Raw genomic sequence first — 17467 nt, forward strand, 5'->3', positions numbered from 1 at the left:
TTTTGACGCAGAGCTTATCGATAGATCGTAATTTCGTAATTTGTGCAAGTCCTCAGCGATCCGGTGCTAAACGGGGTGAGGTGCTCCCTCGTCGCTAGTTGAATCGCCGAATTTCGCGATGAGTAACTTGCGAGGAAAAAGGCGGGGAGAGGCTGCGACTCGCCGGCCATCAGCGGAATTTTCTTCCACCTTGGACTTCCTTGCTGCGGAGGAGTCTCGACATTCTTCGTTCGAAATTGGCGCCACTCCGCTGTCGCGTAATTCCTTCGAAATCATTACCCACTTTTCGCTCGGTGTCGTTGAAATTCGAAAAACGAAAAGAAACAAAAAGCCTGAAACAAATCTCATTCGATTTCGCGTAAATTGTCCCCTCACGGAATTTCGGACGCGTGACTCCCATCTTGGCGCTCTTTTCGTAATTTACCGCGATTACTTGTGCAAAAATGCTAATTCTGGATTTCTTCTGAGGTTCGCGTAGCTTCTCGTAACGTGCACTCGAAATGCTACGTTACCAACACATACAACGCACAGAGGATCTTTGTTACACGACAAGAATGGGCGTGATAATATTTCCGCCCTTTGTCAGCCGCATTCGCATGACACCTGAACCGATTTGTTATTACACGCGTCAGAGCGTTGTACATCGATACGGGTACGCGATGGGAAAAAAATGCGTAAACGCGTAGGAGGACACCTTGCGTAGGCACAACCGTACAAATTACAGTTGATACACCTGATCGTGACCTTTCAGTGGAAATTAATTGAATCGGCGAATATAACGCGTGAAGACCGATAAAACGCGTTACAAAAGGGGTCACGCCACGTCTACTATTTGCCCCGCATCCGGCTGAAACGGGGAAAAATAAATGAATGACAAAAACGAATCGTGGAAATACACCCGAATACGATGAATAAGAAATAAACTGCAACCTGAAACTGAATTCGTCAATAGCAACGCTACCAGCGTGGGAAGAGCGTAGGTAAATAAACAATGAAACCACGTGAGGACCTGCGACCCCCGCGCGTCAAGACGCCGCCAGAGGGGGAGGCTCTCGCTCTGACCGTTCCTCCACCACCTCCGACGAGCATCGTCGTCGAGGAGGGCGCTACCCTGCGCGCGGGTCAACCCGTGACGTCACTGGGCGCGTCACACCGCCACCCCGCCAGATCAATGACGCGACCTTGCTGCTCCCGCCGCCTCCCCGTAGCTCGGAAGGGCGGCGGCTGTTTCTGCAGCCCGGCAACCCTGTCTATATTTAGAAACCACCCCCCACCATTCCTAAACTCTCGCGGGACCGTATAAACATCGTAGCTGCGGCTGCGCGAGCGAACCTTTCGAGTACCGCGACTCGGCGGTGGCAGTGGCATCGCCCTGGGCGGCGGGGGAGGGGGCGAGGGAAGGGTTAAACTTGTAAAAGGCGACCGAGCAACGACGAGCCAGCGAAGGGTTGTTTTGTTACTCCTTTATCCCGAGGTAGGGCGACGCCGACGCCGGATCATTTCGAATTGTTTATGCGTCGGACGTACGTAAGTCGGGAGAGCGTCCGAGGTGCGTCGTGTATCCGTGCGTACCGTAATCGGACCTGCGGAATTTGACGTAACGAAGCCGTTCCGCAACAGCGTCCGACGGCGGAACACGGGCCCTGAGCATACGTGCGGATAAAAATATGGCCCAAGTTGTACCGCCAAGCTTCGTCCTCCCCCCATCCTTCCCTCCCTTTCTCATACGCCAGGAACATCAGGATGGATGGGGTGCGTCGTGGGGCGTCGTGCTACGCCGGCTCTCTCACATTGTTGCAAACTAGGGTGGGAAATAATGCCCTCGGTTGCGGCCGTGAGATATCGCCGAAGTGCGTTGTTCCCACCGCCGTACGACGTCGGCGGTGCACCTCACGACGCCGACCTATGTATTATCTGCCTCGTAGGTACGTATGTATTTTCAACATCGGCGCAGTTTCATCCGTGCGGCGAGAGAACGGGAGAGTAAGTTTTCGGAAATCCCGAGAAATATGCCATCTTCTTACACGCGGATAAAGAAGGTGAAACATTTTTAAAAAATCAGCCCCCCTTCCCGTGATGTATGTATTATTACATTACTAACTCATGGTCAGTAACAACATAGACAGGAACACGCAGTGTCGTTTTTCACAGTAAACTTTATGCAAACTTCGACAATCTGCCACCCGTGTGATGCATAATTTACTTGTTGCATTGTCTTCCAAGGATTATACGAGTACTCTCGGGATGGGAGGTGAGGTATTTGGCCATAGCGAGTCTGATCCAAGATGCAGAATATTCACTCTCGATTACGGCCGCTGGGCGTAATTGTGAAATTCTAGGCCCTGTCGTTATCTAGGGTAGGAATCTGTCAGTTTTTGCAGCTAAGGTTGTGCAGCGAGTGTAACGACCCTGCTGCTGCCCTCTGTATAAGTTAATCTTCGTCGGCGCTGGTAAAGCAGAATCGAATACGAAGGGATTTTCTCGCTTCGAGTCTTAGGGCAGGGCAAAAGCCCGACCCTCGAATGACCGGCGATAATTCAAATTCTTAGGTATCCAAGGAATGGGCGAAATATCGCGTGTACGCTGCTTTGTTTCGCTCGCGTATTCATGCCGATAATGCAATAATATAACGTTACGCGCTCCGAGATATTACCCCTCGTTATACCCGCTTCGCGATGTCATTTTGCTTTCACGCTGGGCAGGGTCGATAAGGTTTTCATAGAAATGAAAATTAGTGGATTGTTGTAAAATGGGGCACGCGTCTGTCTTAATACCTACCCTGCCCCCCGTTTCTCCGCTCGGGTGATCATTTTTCGTTATTACGGTGTCAAGGCTCGAATATCGACCCTCGAGCTTGTGTAATCGATAACAAGTCACTTGCACGAAGCTGAATTGTACGATGGCGTTCGAACGCGATGTTCGAAAAATTATTTGTTGCATCTACGTCGCAGTAAATACTCCGTTGACTGACGGAAAAAATTATGCACGGCACCCACGAATTTTCAACCTTTCGTTCGACATTCTCTATGCCTCGTGTATAACTACACGTGTTTCGTCGTGCAAAGGTGATAGCTTTAGCCTTCACGAACTCTCGGTACTTCGGTAACGAGTATTGATCATCTGTGTACAAAACTCCGCCCTGGTGCATCGAAATTGATACCGTATTGGTGTATGAAATGACGCGTGCACACCATGTGCATCGGGAGGTTATTACATACGAATGCAGTATCGATCCGGTGTGCAGGATTAATTAACATCAAAATGGAAAGGATAAGCCATTCAATTTGAAAATGACAGGAAACGGAGGTAAAGTTCATTAATCACTGCCGCGCAGGGATGGCGAAATTGGAACGAATATTTGCACCCGGAATATATTTAGTACACGTATGTATCAACATTTATATGCATCGTTATCGTTATGTAATTTCGAGTTATCAATGAAGTGCGATATTATGCGCGGTACCGAAGCGATATGTCTTCGTGTGTAGAAATGCATGTATACAAATACAGGGAATCTGCAGCGACGATAAATCGAATATCCATTTACAAAATAAATTGTCATCCTAATTACCGTACGGAGTATACAAATATTGTACGTCGTATAATCTGTAACGGTTATTTGCAGCCTCGGATACATGTAACCAACAACGCCTCCATCCTCCACCTTTGCCAAACCCTCTGCACATTAGAGCCATAAAATCGATATCGTAATTAATTTATGAAGACAAACGTTTACGGTTTAAATATTCTCCAGTTGGGAATTGTATCAGGCCCAATGAACTCGTGCCTCTCTCAACGCCCCCTGTATCCGGAAGATTTACCGTACAGACGATACCTATTTCTTGGGCGAGGCGGAGTAAGGAAATTAAATGAAATATTCAGATAGACCGAAAATTAAGCTCAATTTCACAGTGCTGACGCTTCCCAGGCGATGGACGCCGTCCTGATCGTTAACGGCAAGAACTTCCCATTCGCCGGTGATACCGTAAGCCTGCATTCGCGTCGTGTCGTAAGTGCATTGTCATATTCATTCGATGTTATTAGAGAATATTCGTCATTTTACCGGCGAAAAAAGTACTCAATCAAATTATCTGATTTCGATTTTCCGTTACGTATTGTTTATCTTGCCCAACGTGATATTTTTTCTCGGAACTGTTCACCCATCTTCCTCACGTCCCATCCTATTTTTCGTGCAGTATTTGATCACATCGATTGACAGCTCATTACAGGTGATCGGAAAATACTGATCACGTGGTATATTTGTAAGCGATTCCGACTCCCGCCCCCCGTAAATACGTACGCGTATCGTTGAATTTTTTTTTATTTTTTTTTTTTATTTTACCCGTCGTATAGAAATCGCGGAATGAAAAATAGATTGATTTAGGTACAACGAATGGTGTGAATGCCCTTCTGCCCTCTGCATCGGTCTCGCTGGGCATCGCTGCAGAGGTTTTCACGCGTTGGAATTTTCAACATTGACTAATTGATGCGGCGAACGGTCGATCACCCTGCGCGTACGCCACCACCGTGTACGTAATTTATCCTGGTACCACCGTTCAAAGAAAATTGATCTTATCAGTCCCCGATGGTTGACATTGTCGTTGAATAAACCCTGTTACACGTTCCATTGGCCGATAGCTGCGCAGACTTTCAACACAGGCGAAAATACGTTAGGGTAACTCGATTATACCTAATACGTACAAAATATCAGACTTCCAAGTCCATCGTGAAACGATCTCTGGAAAACAAGTTTCAAATTCTGCCTCAGTTTGGAGTTCACATCGTATTACAGACCCTGGGTTCTCCGTTACTCTACTGAAATTAACCGACGGCTTCAGCCGCGGATCGGTGCAGCTGATGGGCGGCATTCGTTTTCCGATATTCGCTATTTTTTAACTAACTTTGCCGCAGCTCTGCAGCGCAGACTGCATCCGTAATTACAATTTAACGATACGTCATGGAAAGCTCGGCGGAAATTCATGTCATTTTACTTTTATTTCTCTCTTTCCTGCCGCTGGAGATTCTCGCAAGACATTTTTATGCATTTCTCTCATTCTTCGGTGAGACCCGCCATCCGTTAACGACTTTTCGAGACCTTCTACCTGTTTCGATCTATCAATGTGAAAATCTGCCTGGATTTCTAGCTGCTGCATAAATCATACTCACTGTCTATACGGGTCGGCATCGTGGTCTTTGATTTTTGAAACGCGGTAACTGAAAATCTTTGAATTTAATGTACCGAAAAAATACACCCTAGTATCCATTTCTTCAATTAAATACATCGTTCGAATATTTGAAACATCCACGGGGGTAATAAAATATTTCTGTAGTGGGTAGATGTTATTGCTGCGAAATTGAAAAGTAGTGAGCGTATAGCTTGCAATATATACAGGCCGTGGTTATGGCATGGAAAGTTATCGGAATAAGTTTAGCGAGCAGGACTTTACGGAATGCTGCATTTCGTGGACTTCCCGCAATTGCTCTGAACACGCTTGAAACGTCCCAGCCACACATATGTACAATTGTACACGTATACGTATACAGGACCTACTCAGCCGAAGCTAGCTTTTGGCGTCTATGCGGTGATTCCTCGGCTTGAAGTTTTCAAACTAATTAATGTTGATCGGTGATGTTTAAAAGTAGTTAGCCGTTGTCTGCCGTCCGGCCAATCAATAGAAGCGATTCCCATCGTGTTCACGCTTCGAGATCATAGCCAAGATGCGGTTAATTCGAATCTGGCGGTACAGAGAGAGAATGAATGAATGAATGAATATCTTTATTTGGCGTTCACCGCTATTTTCAAGTTACGCTCCGCACATACATTGATTTCTTACAACGATATTCATTTTTTTACAAATACGTACAACGGCATAGAGAGAGATAGAGAGAGAGAGAGAGAAAGAGAGGGAGAGAAAGAGGGACGAAGTGTGAGTATCCGCGACTTTGATTAGCAAAAAGTGGACCGCTGGCTTACATAACTATTCCGTCTCTGCTTTGAATTGGAATACATGATAGAGAGGGAGCAGAAGCCTCATCCCATCCCCATTCAACCTAAATTTCCCCATTTTTATTCCCTGCCCAGAATCTTTGATCCATAAATCGGTTTTGTATGCAGCGAGCGTATAAGCGCCGAGGGAGGCGAAGGGTGTGCAACCTTAGCTTCGGTAGGTAAATGCCTCCCGCAGGAAAATATCTCCGCAGCAACTTCGTGAATCGATCGGCGAAATGTGTTCGACTGCGCTGCTGCAGCGTGCAGCGAGCTTCGTCAGCTCCACACCCTCGGTATCACAATTTTCGTCTATAATTACTGACGGGAGTCGAAAGCTTGCCGTGTATAATCAAAGGCTACACGTGCTCCGCGTATAACGCATGGGCCGGAACGGTTGACTCGTAAAATTTACGCCTCGACGTCTATCCCCCCCGCCCTTTGGCATATCCAAATTTCAACTCATGTACACGTTTCGTTACGTCGCACCCTTCGTGCCTGTGGATGGCGAAACATTTCACGTTTTTTTCCCCCTCCTATTTTTCCGTTATCCTCTGGGAGGGCGGCAACATGTCAATCAGCCAGCCTGCGGGATGGTTTTGTACAAGTCCCAGCCAGCGGGGAGAATTCTGTTTACCGGTTAATTGATAAAACGGTGATAACGGCCCGGGTTTATCACCCTACGAACTGATGTTCCTCTTTTTTACGTATACATACCCAGTCGACTACCCTCGGACTTGTCCGTTCACGGGGGGTACGGATATCCGATAGAAACGTACTTTTTTTTTTAACAACAAAAATTTTAAAAAACCGCGTGTCTCACAATCAGTCATGTTTTTGCAACGACGCTGTTCTATCCCTGAAATTATCGATTGATCTTACTCGCAATCAAATGCAAATCGTACACATTAGACTCGCAGGTAAACTTTTCTTTCAAAGTATAACTTTCAAATAAAATCTAGACCTTTGAAGATAATCCTTGTTAGAAAGGATAGTTGAAAGGACCACGAATCGACGAGTACTTTAATATCAAACCACGACTCACGCTGCTTCAGAAAAGGAACTTTGCAGGCGTAATGATTATTCCGCCTGTTGATAACTGTCCCCGATACCAGCGTGGTTGAATTTTTGTGTAAAAATGATGCACGGAGTTGAAATGATATCGATTATCGTGACTCTGCAGAGTCTCCGGAGTCCCCGGAGAGGTGAGTCATTTGGGGGTTCGTGTAAATACCGGGTCGTTTTTTATTACCGGTCTCTTCTTTTCCCCGGAAGTCTATCACCGTGATGAATACTCACGCAGACTAGTTAAGGGCTGTAAAGCGGCGCATAATTCTACTCCGTTCCGTATATATTTACCATTTTTATTTCCTACCACGTTAACTACCGGGTATACATCCTTTTACATCAGATTTCTTCCACAGCACGCGATTATGTATCATATTCGGATTCTTGAACACGCTCACGCAAAACCATTCCTGTCCGCCTGTTACGCATTGCTGTAAACTCATACTCGTACACAACGACGAAATACGTTGCTTCTACTTTGTCCCTTTCTCCGTTTCCTTATCGCGCGATATCTCACAATCAGATAGCGTACCCATTTCGTTGGTCAATATGACAACAATATGACGTTACCCTCAAACGAGTTTCTCGCTCCTTTCGCGTGTGCATATTCAAAGACCAGTTGTCAATGCTGTCAGTTGAACAACCTAAAGTTGACATTTCGACAGCCGCGGCTGCCGGGGAAGTGGGAACTGGCAGGTGAATCAATCGATACGTCTTGTGATACACTTAAATAAACGATCGTGTATTTATGCAAATTTTATTTGGCTTACATCGTTTTACATAATTATAGTTGTATGTATCTCATTGCGAAACGCGGGTGAGGAAAGAGTTTGTGTTTAGTGCAGGTGCCGGGTATCGTGGATTCGTACGATTTGCCGCACCTTGCAACATTGTGTAGATACGTGTTTTGTTCATTTGCTCGTTATTCGTATACCGGGTGGCGGCGGCGACTGGAAGACGCTGGTTTAAAACTGCTTTCTTTTATGATTCTGCAATTTTCCTTTTTTTTTTTCCTCTTTGATTTTTTTATAATAATATTTTCATTAATATTGTTCAATTTAAGTTATGTTGAGTTTTGATTCGGACTTGTAGGTTTTCCATATTTATTCCTTTTATTTTATTTATTGTTCTATTTCAATACTATATTAAAAACCAGGAAACGTAAAGCTTGCCGCAGTGGCTGATTTATTGTAATCTACAATACATTGCAACGAAATCTTTTTAAATATCAAAGTAAGAAGAATCAGTTCAAGCCTTTGAAAAACGCTGCGAAATCAGTACTTGCTGCAATGTAAATTGTATCAAGGATTGAAGGGGAAAAAAATTATAATGGTTTATAATGGTAATAATTATACTCGCAAACTTAACAACGCCCGGTGAGAATATTAGATAGTGAAACATTATCGTTTAGTCATATTTTAATCATTTTTCTTTTTTTTTTTTGGTTGCTGAAGTATTATAAGTACAATAGAATAATCACACTGGGTCAACATTGTAGCAACGTAGTCTTATCTCCGCGTTACTTAACTGCAACGCTTCGCACCATATTCATTATTTATTATTGATTTTATTTTAAACTTATTTATTGTGTTTAATAGTATTATATATATATATATATATATATATATATATTTTATTTTCAATAATTATGTAAGTAAAAACTGACGATATGATATTAATATGGATTGTGTACAGCGTGGCGCACGCAGCGGTGCTTAAAATATCTATACATATACACATGTATTATTATATGTATACCAGGGTGTTTGAGAAAAAGTAATTTGCGATTTTCCACCATGGCGCCCCTAAAAAGTTCATTCGGGTTACAAGAAAAATTTTGTGAAGAGATGAACGTTCCACGTTATATGGAAGGTCGCGCTCAGTTGATATTTCACTTTCATACATTTTTTAAACTTACGAAGTATTGTAAATAAATTTCTTTTTATTGCTTACATCAATCGCAATATCAATTTACGTCAAAAAGGATACCGACACTTATAATATCAAGTCTTCAGTCGACGTTCAAGAAATGTATCTGACGACTTTTTCATTATTAATTCAGTCTCATAAAATCGTTATAATTCAATATGAACTTTTAATTTAGGAAACTGAGATTCACGGATGATACATTGTCGTTTTATGGATCGTGGGAAAAATCGAATGAGCGCGATCTTCCAATAACGTAGAACGCTCATCTTTTCATAGAATCTTTCTTTTGACGTAAAAAAAAACTTGTTACGGGGTGCCACGGCTGAAAATCGTAAGTTATTTTTTTCTCGAACACCCTAACGTATGCACAAAAAAGGATGAGTGAATTCAAATCGGAACGAACGAATGTGGAATGATGCATCGAGAAATCAAACGAACAAACTTGGCCATATTTTATGCCAAAGTGTTTAATTTTTATCCGCACCAATCCGCGTGTGCCACTAATTGCTGTACACGTTACGCTTGCATCGGATTCTTAAATACGGCCTAGTTTGATATTACGTGAAAATGAACACGTGTACTATAATACAGAGCGTTTCGACATCGTTTATTACTTCGTTTTTTGCATGGGTCGAGCGATTCCTAGTCAATTGAGTCGTCGAACTTCCTCGTAATATCAGGCAAAGCCTCTCGTATCGCCCTTTGGCACGTTTTTTTTTTTTTCGGGCCACTATATTAATTACAGACAAGGCTCGCACTGGGCTGACCATATAAGAAAAGGGTTTCCAGCATTGAGAAAACGAGGTATTTATTTACCGATACGACGGTCGATGATCTCGATTGTAAATCGTTGTGCTCCGCACCAATTTCAGACGCGTAAAACCTTCAGACGAGGCTGTAATAAGATTGTATCGGTGAAGAAATGGGTAATCTTACAAATACCGTTCGGATTATGGGCCGCGAGACCTAACTGAAATTGGTTTGGTCATTAGTCAGCAAAAAACCGCTGGAGGGACTCGATGGGCGAGGGATTATTTCTTCAGGGTTTTCAATTCCGGAAACCGCAGTAACGGAGGGTCAGCCTTCAGTGATCGGCGCAAATCGTTATTATACTTATAAGGAATATATTTATACGGTAAACTCACACAATTAACTCATAGGCTTGTCAACATTTCCATCACGCTCTCTCTCTCTCTCTCTCTCTCTTTTCTCTTTTACTCAGAAACACGATACATAATCATATACGAATATAATTATTCCGACAATGTTTTACTTTACTTTATTTATTTATTATTCTATTTTTATCCTTTTATTCCGTGTACTTTTTCTCCAAATTTTTTATTTGCAATAAATAGTTGCGGCCGCGTGATTCATACGCTCGTCTCGTGCACCCTTACGATTATCGTTACAATTAAAAATTCACATACTCATTCGGCCATCTGCGGGCTTTCAGTCACTCGTACAGGATTAACATGTATATAGTATATATGCATATATAATATATAATTTCACACTTGCACGATAAACTTTCACCGGCTCACACAATACAGTGTATGTTTATTTGTATGTATAATATTGTAGTAGTTGGTTGTTTTTTTTTTTTTTTTCTTTTCTTTGTCTCTTCTTTTTTCTTATTCCGCATTCAAGTCGACAAATGTACAGAACAATATTCGACTCGGCGTAAGTGGCACCCGATTGTTCGATCGTTTTTTCGTCACCACCAGTAGAGAGTTTTACTTTTCTCCTCATTATTATTTAATAATTTTTATATATATATATATATATATATATATAATATTTATTAAATATATATCTTCACATAACTGCAGAGCGTTGTGCTTCGTCGTCAGCGAGATGGCAGTCAATATATATTATCGAATTATAGATTTGTGTTGCTTGTCGCACATGCACCCACCCCAGGACCATCATCAATATACGATAAGCGTGTCGTCCGGTTAATCATCATCGTCATCGTCACTTTCCTCAATCGTCGCGTTACTGGTTATGATTTAAATTTTTCATTTTCTTAGAGTTATATACATATTTATTATTATTATCATTATTATTAAGTACGTAGAAACGTTTACGCATTTCATTGAACGACCGTACGGGAATGGTTATTCTCAGTGCGTTAAAAGTCGAATTTAAATTTCTAACAACCAACGCGTCAAACGATCGATTTTCATCGCTAGCCAATGGAACAACGTTCCACCTTCCCGCACTGAGAATAAAAAAATAGTCCTCTGATTTACCGAATGCGTTGAATGATACACGTGATGCGCACGTGATTCGGGCCAAGTTTCCACCGCTGGAACCGGCTTCTGCCTCTCAAGTTACGTATTCCGGCTTTCTGTTCGAACCGGAAGTACCGCCGGTCCGGGGGCCTTGGGGCGCAGGCATCCAGGGCACGGCCATTTCCAGGGCAGCCATACTCGCCCTGCGTCTTGGCTTCGGGCTCTTCGGCGGTGGTTCAGCAAACGTTACGCTTCTGCTCGGCTTTGCTGGGGGCGGCGGAGGCGGCGGCGGTGGTGGTGGCGGCGGCGGCGGGGGCGGGGGTGGGGCTGGGGGTGTAAATCGCGTTGCGTCGGACGAATCTAAACCTGCGTGTGAGTATTGCTGTGCACCTGGTCGCTCTCGGCATTGCCAATCGCATTCGCTGGCGCGTAGTACTGGAAAAATAATTGCCATTTTTAACATTTTCTTTAGCTACTTCTGTCTTTAAGGTTTAATTATTAATTTATTTATTTATTTTTTTTTTTTTTTTATTTTTTCAACGAACGTTAGTTGGAAATTCTCGAGGATGGAATATGCGGTCCGATACGTCGGTTTGCGTCAATAGGATGCCAAAAAAAAATGACAATATTCTCGGATATCTGACTATTGAATGAATAATGCCAAGGAACATGTGGTATTATCTATAAGCAAATTGAGAATTATTTACAGAAATGATGTTGGGTTTGACGTTCGGTTTTCATAGTTTTTCTTCTTGACGTGACTGCGAATAATTATAAAAGGTATATTTACAATTATATAGAAAAAAGAAAACAAGCGCAATAACGTATTGGTATATGTAATATGTATATATTATATTATAGGCATATGTTTAATGCAAGTACATCGTACTTTGAATTTGTACCAAGGCTCATGCAATGTAAACATCGATTGACGCGTCAACTTGCGTGATTGCGGTTATACTGAAGTTTCAATCAAAGAACATGTATACGTTGCGCGTGAAACGGTAAATTTCTAAAGCCACATGCCTCTCGTTTTCAACTATATGAACGCAGGCAAGCAGGCAATCGGATGCTTCGTGAAAAATGATGAGCCTAAAAATTGTAACGTAAATTTGTGGGACGAAGATGAGGATTCGGGTCTGAAGCGGGAGTAAATATACTGGTGAAAAGGAGACGAAAGTCGAGTTGAAATAAAGTAAAGAGAATCTAACGACGTGGAATATTAGAGAAATCAAGTGGAGGGTCTGAGCTGAGAGATGAAACGAGTCGGTGTTGCGAAATGACGAAAGTAAAATGTTCTTTTAATACGAAAGCAGAATGAATGAGGGATAATTAAGGGTGAGAGTACTCACATATGGTCCCGGGATAGGCGCATGCATCCTCCGTCTAACTCTGCAGTCCGTACCACTAGAGACAAAAACAAAATAGAAACGAAATGCGAAATGCTACACGTCTCCCGTATAAAAACGATAACGAACATATCACTGAAACGCAACACCCAGCCAGCCGTTCGCACAGCCATTTATTATTTATCTGTTTGTAGAGTAGATGTATAATATACCTAGATATGCAATATATGTATTTTTTACAATCGAATGAAACAAACAGTTCGAACAAACCTTAACTGAAATTATATCGGGACGTTAAACGTACTGCTGCTATAAATTGCATGCCAAGCGTGTTCTATGAAGTTGAGTCGGACGGCCAATCGGTCGGCTGTTGAAAATTAAACGGTAGAAAGCTTTCTTCCGCACAGTTAAAGGCAATATATTATTTATTATTTTTTCACCAACAGGTATTAGTCGTCGGACCATTTCCCAACGAAGAACTAGCATCTGTAGCATTTGACCGTGGCCCGAGATCGCGTCGCTTGCGCAAGCATTCTGCAGCGAGGCGAACCCTCACCGACTCAACCTCCTACCGACAGCTGTCCGTGGTATCAGTAGTTTGGTGTGTGCGGAGTTTACTTCAGATAAGCGATCTTCTCAGATCGCCGAGAGCTTGCAAGTAAGTATTATTGCCCAGTTGAAGTTTGCCAAACTAATATACCTACTCTCGACACGTCGATTCGACACTGAACTAAAAAGCTACTCCTCAAGTCCCAAATATGTTTGCGTGTCCGTGTGTCCGTGAGTACTGTATACAACGATTATACATTTGCGTGACAGAGTAAGATAGAGATATATAGATATACATTATACAAATGTTTGTGGACAGTTGTGTAAGCGTTACGTATCGACGACTCTTTATACATACCCGTCCGTTGTCGAAGTCACGACCGCCGCCGATCGTCAGTCTAGCTTTTGCTTTCATCGCGTCCGACAAGGGAATCTGCAAGGAAAGATCGAGGGTGAGAAGGTTAATCGCCTGGGCGGTAACGTCGCCCGCAATGTCTGCGATCTTTTTAACGAATGACCGCACCTTTGCTCTGGTCGCCTCGGTGTGCGATTTGTAGCAAAATTCTAGAAGAGCGACGGCGAGGGCGACCAGGAGCCCTCCTATCAGGATGTAGAATATCCCGGCGACGTTGCTCAGCGACAACTCGTTCCTCGAGGCGTCCTGCTTGTCCCCGTGTCTGCACTCCGTCCGGTCGTACCACCATCGGTTGGTCAGCTTGGTCAGCTCGCCGTTTTCCTTCAGCGACAGGACCGCGAGATTGATGCTGTCCCTGCGGGAAGGAGACACGGAGTTTAAAATCGGAACGTCGCGTGTGTGCTCGGCGAAATTGTGAGAGGAGGAGAAACAAGCACGGAATGATCGAGATTTGACGGTGTAATTTGCCGCGGTTCATTCGCTGGCTTATCTACCGTGAAACGGGACTAAACGACGCGGTGTCCAAGAAATTACTTAGTCCTTGAGGAGAGAGAGAGGGAAAAAAGAGGGAAGCTCATCAGCGGGCGACAAGAAGAACGAGAAGCGAGACGACGTCGCGCGACGCGCGGCTGAGGAAAACCACTGCCGGCAGGGAAGCGAGGTGCGATGGGTTGGAAGAACGACGTCTCGAACCTCGACTCCAAACTACCGACGAACGCGGATCCCTCTCTCCGTTCCTCTCTTTTTCCTTGCGGTTTGACTGGCACTTCCATTTCTCCTCTCCCTCTTTGCTCGAGTGCCAAAGTGCGAGAAAATTTCACACCGGATTAACGGCAGATAAACAAAATGCATTAACGTCGAGTGGCGGGCGTTTCAACCGAAACTGACAATGAGCTGAAGAGTTCATCGCGCGAATAGAGGTTTTTGGTCGAGGAGAAAACATCGCGCAAGTGTGCAGCGTGAAGCGGTGACCGATCCTTGGACGGGGAAGTACTCGGGGGTAATAGCTTGGAAAGAGTGGCGCGATAAATTTCTATGCTAATTGCCGGCGATGCGCGTTGTCGAGGAAGCAAAAAGCCACCTTTTAATTACTCAACCGAAGTCGACCGCGGTCTGACGTAGGTGTGCTACAGTGTAATTTCGACGCAGATACGTAATATGAAGTTTAAAAGTCGCTGGGAGGCAAGAAACGCAAGTGATGTTACGGTGCGCGCACATTTCCCAAATCCTGATGGATTTCCTGAACAGAGTGGGGAAAACTTTGGTAGTAAATCACGGAACTCGTTATACCATTATCGAGAGACCGCGAGCATGGCGAGGAAGAAATTCACCGAAGATGAAGTCGTGCCTTTCCTCCGGGGATGAAATAGTGGCCAAAACTCAATACTTACTTCAAAGGAGAACCAAGGGGCGTTGCAACCCCGAAACCCTTCGCGTCGAGGTTTCTCCCCACCTTCATTGTGTCGCAGGGCTCTCGCTCGTTGATGTACTCGTTCTTCGGACTCTCGATCAGCAGCGCGTATTTTCCCTTGCTCGTTCTCACCCTCCTGATGCCCTCGTCGTACGTTTTGACGAAGACGTGTTTCCGCGAGTTCATGAACTCCCACATTTTGCTGTAGAGGGTAATCTGCGACCTCTGCGGGCGTACAACGGGGTGAATTTCGCTTTAGCAGTGCCGAGCCGCGTGGCCCTTCGGGGACTTGGCAATCGATTTTGCGAGGCTGCTGCGCGAACAAGAAAAGGCACAAACACACAGCCGGTTAATTTCCTTACCCTGAAAAAGTCCCAGGTTGATCCGTGGGAGAGTGTGCCGTATTGGACTTCGGTTTGGGAAGCGAGGTCCTCCGGGGAGTTTATCGGCGCCACCATCCTCTCGACGGTCAGAAACGCCGCCAAGTTTGCAGTGTACGATGATATCAGTATCAAGGTGAAAAACCACCAAACGCTTCCAACGATCCGTCCCGAAATTGACCTGGAACAAAACCAGTGTTCGATGTGCCTGAGATGCAGAGAAAGATTGTGTAATTTGTGACTACGGTAATTGTCCACTTTAGGTTCGTATCGATTCGTTTCATGTTTCTTTTTTGAAGTATCCGTCTCCGGCATCGGAGTGACGGGTGTGCCAATATCTGCATCTATATTCCTAGCCTGTAGGTTAAGCAGCGGAAAGAAGGGTTGGAAATTCTTTGACTATCATAATTGAATACAACAATTTGTACCTTTGTTATACCAGCCGAGAAATGGTTATAGTCTCGTTTACTTCGCATTCGGATTCAAGACTCAAGCCTCATATCGTGACCTACTCGTGGTTTTAATACTTGAATTAACATGCATTTCAGTGCAGCAACGATGCATCGTGTCTAGGGACAGGATTCGAGGGCCAGTTTCAAACGATTGTTAAACTTGCTGAGAAACCGAATACTAAATACATGATACGATTGTCCATAAATACAATTTATGCTTGTTTTCAAAGTATGGAACGATTAATGAAAGCGGTAGAAGTAATAGGATTATTTTCGCCGTTGATTACCGTGTTTTTGGTTCTTAATCAGAGAGGTTTATAGAAGAATTTGTCATGAGACCATAAAACGAAGAGTCAGGCATATAAATTGGCATTCCACGAAGTGAGGCCAAGCGAACGACCGTGAATAAATTGTCGATTTCTCGTAAAAAGCGACATCGGCTGTTTCAGACCTATATTTTATTGCGCGTTACGGGAATCCGGCCACACTTACGCACGCGAAGGTGTAGTTGAAGAAATGCAAATACCCAAATCGAATGTGTAAGAAATATCGAGAAGAAGAAAATGACCTGCTCGTTACTGTATGTATTGCGGACATTTCGCATTACATTTCGTTTCAACAAAGAAGGCTACGAAAAATCTGCAATTCATATCGAAACCACGAACGTTTTTACTCATTAATCAAGAAACTGCCGCGGCGGGAAATGCAAACGGCCAAAATGTAAATTAGCCGGCAAAAATTCGACCTTGGAAAGGTTTCGCGCTGATTTAAACCGCCGTATTCCACTCCCCGATTCAGTCTCGCTCTGGAAACACGTTGGGTGTACAAATTATTTTCGCTGATATAGGGAATCGTTGGCCCAAGTTTGCGAGTGAGTCGCAATAACGTCAGGCGCAAATAAACCTTGAATCACCTTGTAGCAGCCGTGCGGGTGCGGCACTGCAGAATTTTAACGGTGGTCAGGCAGCCACGCCAACCCTTAATTTACATAAGTTCTCCTGGTAATCATGAACTGCTAATGTAATAACCAGTCTAATTAGATTACTTGAGATTATAGTTTGGTCCTAAGCGCGGGTCGATTTTCCCAGGATTCGCAACGTACCGGCGATGAGGGGAGCATCGGACCCGGAGGGGGGGGGGGGGGGGGGGAATCTTTGCAGCGGCTATTCGTCTCCTCTCTGGCGAACGGTTTCAAAGGGCTGACTTATTAATTGAGTTTTCCGAGGCGAGTGGTTGTCCGTTGAGCTTTAATATTGCCATGTCGAAACATGCGTAAATTATTAGGTCTCTCTCTTAGCAGTTGGCAAAGAATTGAAAATTGAAATATTTGCTGTTCCTTGTCAAGTTTTAGTTGCATTATTGATGATGACTGGATCGACAAGAAATGCTTTTTGCGGAAAGCTATAAGCCGCGTATAAATTCTCAAAGTACCGCTGAAGGCTCTTTCTGGTTTCAGTTTTCCTCATTGACCCGTTGCTTGCCTACCAGCCAATTAATACTATTAGAGTGTTCCCTCTGTATAATACGCTCCTCTTGTCTCGTACAAAGGCATTCAAGTTGTTCAAGTTGCAAAAGCGCCGCGATGTTTTTGAACTCTACTAATTAACGGGTAAAGTATTCCACTCGAAAGAAATGAGAAAGCTAACCTTTCACCCTCTCCGCGGCAATGCCTTCGATCTACTCAGTCTTCGCCA

The 17467-nt window shown here is 44.0% G+C and overlaps 1 protein-coding gene and 1 long non-coding RNA gene across 3 annotated transcripts in view; one reads left to right on the forward strand and one right to left on the reverse strand.

The window, feature by feature from the left end:
• Positions 1-7785: 7785 nt before the first annotated feature.
• Positions 7786-17467, reverse strand: part of LOC107216470 (glutamate receptor 1) — a 157882-nt gene continuing 148200 nt past the window's right edge. Inside the window, exons 15-20 of one of the 2 annotated variants that reach the window (XM_046730560.1) lie at positions 15304-15502; positions 14922-15166; positions 13639-13885; positions 13474-13548; positions 12570-12624; positions 7786-11652 (exon numbers count right to left, since the gene is read on the reverse strand). In XM_046730560.1, coding sequence (XP_046586516.1) covers positions 12604-12624; positions 13474-13548; positions 13639-13885; positions 14922-15166; positions 15304-15502 — 787 coding nt within the window. In that variant the 3' untranslated portion in view covers positions 7786-11652; positions 12570-12603. The remainder of the gene's footprint in view (positions 11653-12569; positions 12625-13473; positions 13549-13638; positions 13886-14921; positions 15167-15303; positions 15503-17467) is intronic. The other variant, XM_046730559.1, reaches the window with a different exon arrangement.
• LOC124292752 overlaps positions 13017-17467 on the forward strand; it is a 156215-nt gene continuing 151764 nt past the window's right edge. The window contains exon 1 of the long non-coding RNA XR_006902658.1: positions 13017-13224. This is a non-coding gene — a long non-coding RNA (uncharacterized LOC124292752). The remainder of the gene's footprint in view (positions 13225-17467) is intronic.

Source organism: Neodiprion lecontei, chromosome 2, assembly GCF_021901455.1.
Source record: "Neodiprion lecontei isolate iyNeoLeco1 chromosome 2, iyNeoLeco1.1, whole genome shotgun sequence".
Classification (NCBI taxonomy): domain Eukaryota; kingdom Metazoa; phylum Arthropoda; class Insecta; order Hymenoptera; family Diprionidae; genus Neodiprion; species Neodiprion lecontei.